This window comes from Antedon bifida, chromosome 5 (genome assembly GCF_963402885.1).
Source record: "Antedon bifida chromosome 5, ecAntBifi1.1, whole genome shotgun sequence".
Classification (NCBI taxonomy): Eukaryota; Metazoa; Echinodermata; class Crinoidea; order Comatulida; family Antedonidae; genus Antedon; species Antedon bifida.
The window spans coordinates 30,881,249-30,895,085 of record NC_136230.1 but is presented as its reverse complement, the minus strand read 5'-3'; the positions used below and the strand labels follow the sequence as shown (position 1 = coordinate 30,895,085).

The 13,837-nt window shown below is 33.7% G+C and overlaps 1 protein-coding gene across 7 annotated transcripts in view; it reads left to right on the top strand.

The window, feature by feature from the left end:
• The window catches only part of LOC144843546 (bridge-like lipid transfer protein family member 1), a 34,388-nt gene that overhangs the window by 17,932 nt on the left and 2,619 nt on the right, over positions 1-13,837 (top strand). For 4 of the 7 annotated variants that reach the window (XM_078700359.1, XM_078700360.1, XM_078700356.1 and 1 more), the window contains exons 33-58: positions 357-474; positions 888-1,127; positions 1,559-1,785; positions 1,981-2,185; positions 2,501-2,560; positions 2,917-3,119; positions 3,730-3,804; positions 4,349-4,464; positions 4,597-4,723; positions 4,853-4,947; positions 5,092-5,499; positions 5,921-6,082; positions 6,398-6,415; positions 6,897-7,059; positions 7,420-7,530; positions 7,705-7,795; positions 8,083-8,331; positions 8,852-8,998; positions 9,206-9,448; positions 9,590-9,751; positions 10,416-10,610; positions 11,034-11,211; positions 11,551-11,708; positions 11,906-12,095; positions 12,403-12,629; positions 13,339-13,596. In XM_078700359.1, coding sequence (XP_078556485.1) covers positions 357-474; positions 888-1,127; positions 1,559-1,785; positions 1,981-2,185; positions 2,501-2,560; positions 2,917-3,119; positions 3,730-3,804; positions 4,349-4,464; positions 4,597-4,723; positions 4,853-4,947; positions 5,092-5,499; positions 5,921-6,082; positions 6,398-6,415; positions 6,897-7,059; positions 7,420-7,530; positions 7,705-7,795; positions 8,083-8,331; positions 8,852-8,998; positions 9,206-9,448; positions 9,590-9,751; positions 10,416-10,610; positions 11,034-11,211; positions 11,551-11,708; positions 11,906-12,095; positions 12,403-12,629; positions 13,339-13,596 — 4,426 coding nt within the window. The remainder of the gene's footprint in view (positions 1-356; positions 475-887; positions 1,128-1,558; positions 1,786-1,980; positions 2,186-2,500; positions 2,561-2,916; positions 3,120-3,729; positions 3,805-4,348; positions 4,465-4,596; positions 4,724-4,852; positions 4,948-5,091; positions 5,500-5,920; positions 6,083-6,397; positions 6,416-6,896; positions 7,060-7,419; positions 7,531-7,704; positions 7,796-8,082; positions 8,332-8,851; positions 8,999-9,205; positions 9,449-9,589; positions 9,752-10,415; positions 10,611-11,033; positions 11,212-11,550; positions 11,709-11,905; positions 12,096-12,402; positions 12,630-13,338; positions 13,597-13,837) is intronic. The other 3 variants (XM_078700362.1, XM_078700361.1, XM_078700363.1) reach the window with 3 other exon arrangements.

Here is a 13,837-nt window from a genome sequence, read left to right as displayed (position 1 = left end):
GAACATTGAAGATTTAGCTTGGCCTGGTTGCACACTGTTCATCTTAAAGCTTGGTTCCCACTAGGACATAACGTAAGGATGTATGTGCAATGTAAGCAATTTGACCAATGACAAGCAATGGACTTTCAAACTGTCGCTTGGATTGGTCAACCCGCTTGTGTTGCTCTTATGTCATTGCGTTGCGTCCTATTTTAATACCTGTTTTTTTCTTTGAGCACTTCTCAGGGGCCCCATAAACTCCGGGGCCCCTGGATTTAGCAAGTGAGCGCTGTAAACCGTTATGCCACTGCACATTCTTCTTCCATTCTCCCATTGTTTTATCATTTCTCACTATTGTTTTCATTTTATCTCTTTAGGGCATACAAGTTACAGCCCAGACCCCGTCCACCAGTGCTGTCCAGTTTGAAACTAATGCCATCCAATTTGAAGTGACCAATCAACTGCCTCCAACAACTGAATCACAGAACACTGAAAGTAAAACATTTATTAATTATTTTGAATTTTAATTATTCATGAATAAATCTTTCTCAGATCCAATCTTTACTTAATAAGTAAATATTTGTATGATAAATTTCTAAATTTAAATTGATTATTTTATTACATGGACCACATTTTTTTGTTACCATTTTATCATTTATTTCATTTTAAATTACATTATTTAAATATCATATTATGAGTATAGTCCCAAGAGGCCTGGATATGAAATTTGGTGAAAATTACTTACAAATTTTTTCTCTGAATTTATCCTAAATTAGTGGATGAGATTATACTTGAACATAGGATTATGCTATACTTCATCACATACGATACATATTTTCAACGATAAAATATGACATTATATTAAATTGTTTAATTAATTGACTACTTTATTAAATATTATTTCCCAGATGTTGATACGAATCAGATTTTTCTCAAGACCAACATTGAGCTAACTCTATCAGTTGGAGACATGATTCGTAATCCCTTATTTGAGGAAGCTCAGCCGGAATTTACCCAGTTGGCCTTCTTTAAGACCAACATCAATATTATCAATACACCAGAGTCATCGGGCACAAGTAATAACGGTGTTGTTTTGGTCACGCTTCAGCGACCCGTATTCTTTATGCCTCCACAAGCTGTTGATAAAGGTACATTATGACAGATTGTTTTTATTAGAGAGCCCTAGTTTTCACTGCCGGCGGTCTATGATACTTTACAGCTAATAGAGTATGCTCATATGATTGCACAGAATGACTTTTTGACTCAATATTTGCCTAGTCACATAGCATCTCTTGAAAACAAAAGGTTACTATTCAGACAGACATATACAGACCCACAACACACCCTCCCATTTCTTTTGAGTATAATAGTATATGCACCTAGTACAGTAATCAAGGTTAACATTATTATGTTAGTGATAACACCATACTGTACAGACAGACTTATGCAGGACCACAAAACATCTTCACAGAGCTGAATTAAATACAATAATACTGTACTAAACGACCCTGGATATTATCCAGGGTATTATTATTATTTATATACAGTAACTAACTTGAAATCATTGTTATGTTTTTAGCTGTATTAGTATGGCTAAACTACAAGAATGCGTATGATCATTGGCATGAGCAGCGTCAGGCGCTAAGCAAGGAGGTCTGGTTGGCTACTCAACAGGTCATGTCTCGTCTACCTAAGCCCCATATACCAGTACCAGCTGCACCTACAGCGGCATCTACTGGTGTGTTCTTGCAAGTCTCTGTCCAGAATCTAGGGTTATGTGTGCCAACGACATTGATACAAAGAGGGGTTAGTACAGTACATTCTTCTTTGCCATTTTGATGATTGCACTTAATGTATATCAGAGAAAAACAAACAAATGAAAAATGGTATATTTAATGTGATACGTGACATATTAATGTATCTTATTGTGCGAATAACATTTGGTCTCTAAATCATATCTATGATATATTTATATTCTAATACTATTGTTGTGGTCATTAGAATGAAAGTCATACAAGCGTATCGCAGGAGCCTGAATCACAACAAGCGTTAGTCTTAACACTTGACGACTCTCTCATCTCGGCCCACTACTGCGGCGCCCTCGTCAGCGAAGGCCAGTTCAGTAACTTCTGTCTACGCTTTGCTGATGACTTTGGGATGTCACTAGATGATTGGAAGAAACAAGAACTGGAGATTGCAAACTCTTGTAAGAGAAAAAAAAGATCTTAGTTTTCGTATGTCATCTGCGTGCTGCATGAGTACAGGTGGCACTTTAAAAATTTGCATAAAAACTACAAAATGGTCACTGTAAGAAAATATAACTGTAAAAAATAAACATTTGTCTAGTACATAATGGTCAGCTAGGCCTAACCATTAACAAACTTTAAACAACAGCTAACAGAGGCTATACTTTATCAATTGGTTTCATAAAATATTGAAATAGATACCTCACTCTCACTGTCCAGGATTAATTTTAATTGTATAATAATAAGAAATTCATTTTTCTTTTTTTATTTATTAGGTACTGTCCCAAAAGGAAGTTATAAAGTGTGTAGTAAAACCTTCACATCAGGCCACTCTGGTAAGTAACGTTGGCTATTTGTTGTTAAGCTCTGTATACACTATCAAACTAGTTTGACAAAAAAGCTGTGATATGCTCAAATATGGTAGTGATATGATGTCATCGTGTCCATATATGGGCACATCACACGTTTTTGTCACATAAAATTTGATAGTATAGACAGCTTAAGTTTTTTGAAAGAAGAAGAACACAGGTGAATGCATTTATGCCCACATGTCATCGTGTCCATATATGGGCACATCACATTTTTTTGATAGTGTAGACAGAGCTTTATAATTGTAACTGTATATGTAGATACATTTATTTCTGTGGTTTATGGTTTTAAAATTTATAAACTCAAAATATCATTTTCACAGCTGTAGGGTCAGCGGGTAAATGGGAGTTGAGCTTCAAATGGGAGATGCAAGGAATGGACATTAAGATCTATCCAAACATCGGTCATCATTTATCCGTGTTTAGCAACACAGTGACCGCACTGACCGGTGATCCAGCAGACAGTGACATTGCTGACCTCAGTACTGTAATGAGTGAACCAGAAGAACAAAACGAAAATAAACAGGTAATAACAATTGAACTTTGACCTTTGCTTGACCTATAGTAACCCTTGTTAATAGGTTTCCATGCTTTAGATAGATACATATGAAGGTTTTAAGTAAAAATAATAAGTTTTGTTTTTAAGTTGCTTAGTTTGTTGGATATTCGTATGGTGAAGGTGATCAACAAATAATATATTTTGTTTTTACTTCAATTTATGTCTTTTATTTTTTACTTAAATGTTGATTTTAGTTTTATAACGGATTTTGTATTAGAAAGATTTCATGAGCAAACAGAAAACATTTTATTGTATACTATTCATAAATCTTTTCTATTTTGTTTAGTTTTATTTTCATATACTGTCATTCTTCTCTTAATTACATATTCATTATTTACCTCATGCATATTCATGTCATATTTTCTAACATTGTTTTGTTCATCTGCATGATATATATATATTAAAAGTAGCAAGAATATATATTCATCATGTCCATTGTCACCTTTCATAGGATGGGATAACAGTTCTTGTAACAGCTACCTTACCTTTAGTACTGTATATTTGTTTCCCTATTTCTACTGCTATCCTATGTGTTGTGCTTTTACTGTTGTTACTGTTACCCCTGCTGTTCCTCTAGCTTTCCTCTGATAGTGATGATGTTTGTCCTGTGAATGACTCCAATGTTGAACCTGTTGAGCCTCTCAATTTGAAGGTATAGTCGTCTCTCTTGCTCGTCAATATTCTTCACTTATTTTTTAAAGCGTCTCTGTTCCTTGTAAAATTTGTAAACAAATTCTTGCATGTATCCATACTACTAATGTTGTTGCTTTTAAAATAAAGCTTGTTCTCAAATGCTTAAAATTCGTAGCAAATAAAATGATACTAACATTAACAAATTTTTTACTCTAAACTTACAATTTTGTTTTCAAATAAGACTATGATAGTACAAAATATTGTTCATATATTAACAGTCACCTTATTTTTTTTTCGGTTTTTATTAATGAAATATTATTATAATAGGAATTTAATAATGTTGATACCTAACCATTTCACTTATAAATTAGTATAATACTGTTGCATGTAATAACCAAACCAAATCGTACCAGTTATATTCTTAAATACTATACAACTTAATTATACTATTTTTATCTCAGATATTGTTTACAATTACAACATGCAATAATATAAGTATTTGTTCCATAATGTTATCACGAATAACCATTTATATTTCTAATCAAACTATAAATGTTAAATAGGTGGTTTTCCGCAAAGCAAGAGAGAAACGCTCGCAGGATGGTAAGGACTCAAAGAGGAGGTCAAAGGAGATCATAGACAAAATGCGTGAACAAGCAAAAATAGTAAATGATTTACGGTAGGCATGTCCAATTTATTCATTTTTAGAAAAAAAAATGTTTATACAGTAGAAACTATGACTTTCTAGAATATCATGATTTATATGCATATTTGCTTTTTAAGTTCAAATGATTATTATTGTAATTTACAGGAATCTAGGAGCAAAAAGTGGAACAATAAATGAGGAGACAAAACATCTAGAAAAACTTGAAGAAGCAGTGTTTAAAGAATTCAGAAAAGATATGAGGCGCAAATTAAGAAAAGGTGGAGGAACTAAGGTAATTCATAATTTATTGATACTGTGAAACTACATCAATAATTAAACATCAATTCACCCTATCTACCTTTTTGTGCTTCCACACTCTGTTTTCCCATTATCTATCAATTTCATTTTGTTTCTTTGATAGGGTAATACCTGGAAGGATCATCTGGTGCCTGGTCTAATACCTCTTCCCAGAGGACATGTCCAAGGGGAACCCAAATTAAGGAGGCCTAGATCAAAGTAAGTTCACTGCATTATCAAATAATATATTAAAGAATTTTATAAAACTAGAACTGTTCTACATTCTATTATACAAAATAATTTTTTGTTTGTTAATTAAACGCCTAGTGCTATTTCCATAATTACATTGCATTGCAATTTCAGATCTGTAATGTCGCCAACGTCATACCAAAGACCAAACTTCTTCGCATCACCCATTGAGCTGACACCAAGCAGATCTCACATACCTAGAGTGGTGTTCGACCTACCAACACCAGACAGAGAATCATATTTGGAATCATCGTACCCGGATACATCGTACCCACAAACTGAACCACGCCCTCAAAGGCTCAAAAGGCAATCAGTGGTTGATGATTGCTTGAACGTGACTATCGGTGATCCGAGACAAGTCACTAGCGAACTTCTACAGCAGTCGTCTCGTTACTTATGGCCGCTTACAAGGAATCGTCACGTTAGTGAGACTACTAGTGATTCAGACGATTCTAGTTCCGATGAATCTGTCATCAATGTGAGCCATCAACCTCCACCAAAGAAGACAACGAAAAGTCAAAGGTCAGTCTGCCAATCTATCAATGTAATACCATTTAATCACAACATATTTTGTGTACTGTTCAGTCAATAGTGAAACTGTAATGTTGTAGGTACTATTGCTAGACTTCCTTAGTCAAACTTTATTGTAGTACTGTAGGTAGTACTTAACATAGTACCATGCTAGCCCTTGTCCTCATTGATAACATCACCAAAAGCTAAATGCGAATAGTAAATTCATAATAATTCTATTAAAATTTGATTGGTGAGATGTTGCCCAACTTTGACATACATGTACAGTGCTGAATACTAAGTACATTGAAAGAACAAACAGTTAATCTTAGGTGAAAATTCTATATTTGTAGGCATATACTCACATCTTCTGCTATCTATATACAATTGTGTACAATTGTTATTCTTTTTAAATGTATTGCAATAATTAAAGAAGTAATGAAGAGGGTAGCATAGGAGCCTCACCAAGTCACACTGTGAAACCAGAGCAGACAGTAGACATGGCCCTTGACCTTGTTATAACAACAGATAGTGGATGGTTAGAGATCTTTGCTAAGAATCCCAGACTTGATGAGACTGCTGAAGACAGTAATATGTGAGTTATAATATTGGTAGTTATTTTACCATTTATGATTTTAATATGTTTAGAATATCTATAGGTTTAATAATGAACACAAATTACTATTTCCTATATGTAGATATTATCTTCTTTTTTTTCGAGTTATGTGTAAAAATATTGCTATTTATTTTACCATTTATGATTTTAAGAATTAGATTTTAGGTTTAGAATATTTATAGGTTTAATAAATATGCAGAAATTGCTATTTTGCTGTTTACATTATCTTTTTTTTACTTTTGTTTTAATTAAAATTTATTTTTCATTTTTTTTCTGTTTATTTCTGCTTGCCAGTGTTGGAAACCATCCCAGGTAAGGAATTATATGCTTATTTTTATATTAGTATTTATTTTACTTTGTTTATTTACTTAAACTAAAACAACACTATGCTGTAAAACAGTACATTATGCCTACACATTTGAGAATATCCTAAATCTTTGTCTACACTATCAAACTTTATGTGAAAAAAAAGTATGATGTGCCCATATGGACACGATGATGTCATAAAACTACCATATTTGGGCACACCACATGTTTTTGGCACATAAAGTCTGATAGTGTAGATAGAGCTATACTGTAAAACAAGTACACTACCTACACATTTGAGAATATCCTAAAGCTCTGTCTATACTATCAAACTTTATGTGACAAAAAAATGTGATGTGCCCATATATGGACATGATGACATCATCTTACAATTATATTTGGTCACATCACATTTGTTTGTCACATTAAGTTTGATAGTGTAGATAGAGCTTAAGATTTTAAATTAAATGCATCATTAACTTTTCAGTGTAAGTAGGAAGACTTCTTTACCTGTCCAGCCCAGTATTTCTGAGAGGCAACCACTTGCAAGTTACATGTCAATTCCAGGCTTAGGTCAACGCCATCGATCACTTACACAAACACAGCAGACTATTAGCACTATGCTGTTTGTACCAGGAATTGATGCAAAGGTAAGTACCTCATTTTATAGGAACAAAGAAAACAGATTAGTTTTATTAAAGGGGTTTTTTTTTCTTGGTCAGTTTGTTTAGGCTATCCTCCACTTCACTAAAGCGTGGTTCCCCCTAGAATGCAACGCAATGTAACGCAGCGACGTATCGACACAAAGTGCTGTATTGCGTAATCACAAGTTGGAACCAGCGATGCAACAGTGCTGGATTTCATGCAGGCGGAGGCAAACACAATTATTGGAAAGGAATTTTCTTACGTTGCGTTGGTTGCATTGCGTTGCATCGCTAGTGGGAACCAAGCTTAAGTTCATTGAGATGACGGTGCTATATTAACATTACATTTAAAACTATATTTCACAGGTAAACTACAACTCTCAGCTTGAAGCTGTTGAGAATGAGGATGGTAACGATAAGAAGCCGCAGAAAAAAGCAAGTCTGTACTGCAAGATTATGTTCCAGGCTGCTCCTAAAGTTAGTAATATTCAACTTTCTTATGTTGTTTGTTCCGAGATACACAAGAATATTCTCTGATTGGAAGTATCATTTTACACTATTCCAAGGTGCCTTCTGGTACCAGGGTTTATGAGTCTTCAAATAAATTTGTGCATACATCAAATTTGTAATTCTTGTATAAATGTTTTTTAGGAAATTGTTCTCAGCCCAATACTGCTAGATTTTATTGAGAAAACTTTGGAGGAAGTTTACCAACAAGCACCAAAGCCTAGTGGATCTTTTGGTTGGTACAATTTGTTCACTTTTTCATGTTTTTGTATTGTATTGTGACATATGGCATTATAGTATTATAGGCAATTTCTGTAATACAGTATAACATATGTATCACATGTGCCACTGTATTATGTTAGGGTTAGAGTAGTGTCACATGTGATACATATGTTTACTGTATCACATTTGCCTATGATACTCTATGAATCATAGTATCAAGAATAGCTATTATTGTATACAGTGTTTCATTTTATTTGATTACTATTGAGAAAATTCATTAAATATTTTAATTGCTTTTAGATGAGAGTGTAACCAGTGGCGTAGAAATCGAACCTTCAAACACATCACTAGTGTCTTCATCAACATCTGGTTACAGCACGTTCCCTGTTGAGGTTGTCGTCTATCTCTGCATAAAGCCTTCCACCATTCGATTCAGTTGCTTACCCATATCCCGTGTTCAGTGCCTTTTGCAGCTACCGTCGGTTGAGCTCGCTTTCTCCTCGTCACGCCATGTTGCATCTATCAAAGAAACTGATGATATGGCTGCAGGTAATTTGTCTATTGATTTTTTTCAATTTTATTCATTTTATAAGTTCAAATATCGTCAGTACAAAACAGAATATGAATAGGCCCTTATATTATAGTCTGTCTACACTATCAAACTTTATGTGACAAAAAAATGTGGTGGACATGATGATTTCATATCACTACCATATTTGTTCATATCACTACCATTGGGCACATCAAACTTGTTTTTGTCAAACCAGTTTGATAGTGTAGACAGAGCATTAAAGTAGGCTGCCCAACCTGAATTACAATAACACAGAAGACCTTCAGTTGTATGTCCTAAAGTGTTGTTCTGTACAGATTATCTTTGTACTGACATCAAGGAAATATTTGTCTTAAGCTCTGTCTACAATATATCAAACTTTAGTGACAACAAAAATGTGATGTGCCTATATATGGACATGATGACATCATTTCACTACCATATTTGAGCACATCACACTTTTTTTGTCCAACTAGTTTGATAGTGTAGACAGAGCTGATGTAATTTTATTGATTTTAGGCCCAGATGTATCAAGTGTTGGTCCTCAGACCCGCCAACAGTCTGAACTCATTAAAGGAGGTTTGAACGTCTCAGCCTGTCTCTCAGACTTCTCTTTATTTGTATTTCATCCTTATGGTGGACAACAAAGGGTTGACTCAGCGTTTGGTAAGTCATAACATTAGATTAAAAATTACATAAATTAGGCTTAACTGAGTCTCAGAAATATATATACATGCATTTTGTATAAAATAAGCTTTGTTTTGCATTGTTATTCATTAAATTGTTATGATTCTGGCAATATAATCTTTACAGTTATATAATATAATACTATATTGTTATTATGAAATTATTGTATTCTTGTTTTATCAATAGTAAACTTAAACGAGAGAGATATGGAAACAGGCAACAGACGAGATTCATTATCTGTTAAAGTTGAATTTATACGGGTAAACCTGTCTCGTAAACGGCGTGCCTACGTGTTGCCAACATCATCAGATGTTACGGATTCAACCCCAGCGGTTGTTACTGAAAATCTTCGCAGCACGTCACCAGCGCCCTCACATCTAAGCCGCACCTCAACATCTAGTGGATCACCAAGTTCTATTAAGTTTTCTAGTAAGTACCATATACACACTGTTTATATTGCAAACAATTTTTTTGTATTAAAATTTTAAAAGACAATTTCACATTTTAATTTGTTTGTGTGATGTCACATATTACATGTCATAATTGCCTAAACCTTTCTATCTATGTTAGTTTTGTGTGACATTGGTTCAGCATCCTTGAACTATGACATCCGCAGATTGACGGAAGTTCTGGCGTTCCCCAAGGCATGGTACCGCAAGTCAATTGCGCGGCAGTTGTTCTTTGGTAAAGAAAGTACCACGCAATTGCCAACCAAACAACCCTCAGAGTGTGGTGAGTATTGTTGTGTCTACGTATACTTCTTGTATACTGGAATATAGATAGTGACTTTTTAACTGCTATGATGTTAGTACTACTGCTTTTGATCCTGAGAGAAAAGAATCTCAAAAAGTTTGTTTGTCACTTCTCGCTGCAACCCAACATTTTATTTTTAATTATTCACCATTCTACATTATGGTATTTAGATAACTAATTTCTATTTTTCTTGAACATGCCTAGAATTTAAAATATTTATTAACTCAGTTCAAAAGGCACTATTAATATTTAAAAAAAACACAAAACAAGAAAAAATATTATTTACAATTATTATTCTTTTTATAGCATCTTATTCATCAATTATTAATATCATTGTTTTATGTAACATTTTTCAGGATTTTAACTTTTACACAACAAAATATTTTCATTTTATTTTTTTTTCAAATTTCTAGGAGAGAGAGAAATAACATTTTAATGAAAGAAAATTATTAGTATCATTGTGATATAGAACAATTTTCAGGATTTCAACTTTTACCGAAAATATTTTTGTGCTGAAGTAGGAGCGAGAAAAATAACATTGTAATGACATACAACAATGATATTACAGTTGTTGTTTTACTAACTTTATTGGCAATAACTAACATTTTAAGTTTTTTTTGTTTTTCACCTTTACGCTTTATAGACTCTTCTGATTCGTCATCCCCAAAGCTTGGTGGTAGCCTAGAGAATCTATCTGGCGCCAGATCATTCCCCTTAAAACCCCCTTCGTGGAGAACTCCTGGAGCTTTCAACTCTGCTTCTCCAGGCCTATTTAATCTGTACTCTCAACTAGGAAGAGGTACTCCGTTAAGACAAGCTTTCTTGCATAGATCATCAGGTAAAATATATGTGTGTGTGTGTTACTCCTGAGCAATTTCAGATCAACATCCATTACATGGCCTTTCCAGATTTCTACCGCAGTCTGGCTTTTGGAAATAAAATAAAAGCTAGCTGATTATTATTCTAAAATCTGTGGCAAAACAGTCTTTTCAACAACTTGTTTCTGCACTAAACTCAGGTACAAGACCAGCGTACAGAACTGTACGGTCTTTTTCTAAAACTTATCGCTTGCATTTCCAAATAAACAATTTTTTTTTGTACTCAAATGCCTTTTTTTTATTAAAGCCGATTTAATAAGCACATTTTAACCTCACAATTTTATTAACCTTTTTTTTAAACAACCTTTTTTCTGAAAAGCAGCACTACACTTATCGATAGTTAATAAACAATATTTTACCATTATAAACATATTTTTACCTAGATGGCACACCAGCCGAGTTGATTGCTCGCAGGGACCAGCAAAGGCCGACGTCCACACCATTGTCCAGTAAAGATAAGGAATCTAAACAGCTTGTGTGGGATACGCGCGTGGTGATTGGTATAAACCTATCAAAGCTACAGGTGAACATGAATATGAGCAACGTCATGGGAACATCTGTGTAAGTTTTTATTAACAAAACATTGCAATGTCAGTATGTTCATTTCAGTTACTGCTGTAAATGTACTATGATTGCTGCAGTAACTATACTGTAGTTTTTACCAGAGTTGTACTATAGATTCTGAAGCTTCTATACTTTCACTGTAGTTTAAAGCCTTGTCTACACAATCAAACTTTTTGTGACAACACAAATGTGATGTGCCCATATATGGACATGATGATATCATATCACTACCATATTTGAGCATATCACTACCATATTTGAGCATATCGCTACCATATTTGGGCACATCAAACAGTTTGATAGTGTAGACAGAACTTTAATAAAAAAATTTTTTAGGTGGCTTGTGAAAGGATTACAGAAGCAGGTTTGGATTTCTCTTGACAACACAGGATGCAAAGATGTGCGGATTGTCTTGGATCTTGAACAGTCTAGCATAGATTCACACGGAGGGGTCATAGGTGGCAGGCTGGAGATGACCAAATTCCATAGTACAGGTATAGTCAACATGGAACTATTAGGAAAGACAGCAAAGATAACACAATCAGTAAATGTGTTTAAGCTACATTCACACCATTTTCGCTGCTTTGGTACTTTAATTGTCATTGTTAATCATTTTTTATATAATGGAAAAGCACATAAAGAATTGAACATAACATGTGTGAATGGTGCTTAATGATAATTTGCAATGTAGGTCATATTATGGAGCAGCCTGGGAAAGAACCAAAGCACACAGTGGCAGCCAAACTGGATGACTTGAGTGTTAGAGTGGACTACATGGGAGGGAGTACTCTACTATGCCAGCTAACTGAGGTTGACCTCAATATAAAGGATGAGTGGAAATTGAACCTGTCAGATCCGGCACAGGCTAGTAGCACAACAAGGTTAGTGATTATTATTATAAGCAGAGGCTACCTCTAAAGCTCTGTCTACACTATCAAACTAGTTTGACAACAAAAGTGTGATGTTCCCAAATAGGGTAGTGATATGCCCAAATACGGTAGTGATATGCCCAAATACGGTAGTGATATGACATCATCATGTCCATATATGAACATGAACATCACATTTTGTTGTCAGATAAAGTTTGATAGTGTAGAGATGAACAAATAAACAAAGTTTATTCAATTTGAACACTTTAACAATTATCTAAAACTATTTATGTTTAGCTCATCTATTTTTCTTTTTCAGACCTGCATCCATATTTGTACTTATTGATTTCAAATGGGATACTGTACAGATGATGATCACACGGTCAACGACCCCTGACCTTATCAAGATCATCAATAAGCTAACAGAGTTCATTAGTCAACAGTTCCACAGCAGCAAGATGGCGCTTGCCAGTTTAGGAAGTGAGATTCTGACGAAACCAATAATCGCACCACAAAAAGCAACAAAAGCAGCACCACCTCCACAAGGTAAATTACAGAAAACTAATCTTTAAGTAGAATTTAACATTTTCATTGTTCCTCAAAAACATGAACAATTTAAGATTAATAAAAAATTTATTTTGAATAAGCCATTTCGCAGTTTAATAAAGTTCATTACTTCCGTGAAAAAAAAATACTTTAACGTATAAAATGACAAAATAAACGGTTAAATTCAACCAAAAACCCATTGACAATTTTTTGCTTTACATTAATTTAAAGAAAAAAGAAAATTTAATCAGGTAAATATTTTTTTTAATCTAATTTTTGTTAAAAGTGAATAACTATTATGTGACATTAAAATAGAATATTCAACAAATACATTAAAAACAATTATTATTAAAGATGTATTGTCCCCCAAAAACATGAAAAATGAAAATTAATTAAATCAGACTAATTAATAAAGTTAATCACTTTCAATAAAAAAAACGAAAAAAAATAATGTTTTCACTTATAAAATGACAAAATAAATGGTTAAATTCAACCAAAAATCCATTGGCTGGCAGCCAATTTGACCATTTTTTGCTTTAAATCACATTTTTTTCAGGTGAATACATTTTTTTTCGATCCAATTTTTAGTCAAAGTGGATAACTATTGTGTTACATTAATCTGGAATATTAAAAAAAAAAATGTTTAAGAATTATTTTTTCAGGGGGACAATACATCTTTAATATTTCAAAATTTACCTGCCTTTTACAGCTGTCCAAAATCACCATCGTCACTGGCAGCCAGTTTCAAGTTTCCTCTCCGATTGTGCAAATTGGGTTTTTGGTGAAATGAGCATTCCAGAATTGGGAACCGTTCTTGGTGGTCAAGTGAAACTTTCCGGTAACAGCGTTCTTCTTGCGTGCTTTGGTGGAATCAACTTCAGAGCAAAGTCATGGGCTTTGTTTGCTCTACGAGAGCCAACCATACACTTTGATGTTGAGTCTATGAAAGTGCAAGAGAATTCTCCAGGTATGTGTGTTTTAAATTTCATTTGATTTATAAGAGAATAGTCCATGTATACTTTTTACCTTTTATTTCGGAAACGGACGTCCATAGTTACCAAATCAATTGCATAAATAAGTTTAAGTTTAGGCAGATACAAAAAAAATTAAAAATTAAAAGTGTGTGTGTTTTACAGTATATAATGCATAATTTGAAAGTACAAGAATCATTTTTATGTGATTGTGAACAGAAATGCAATTGATTCAAT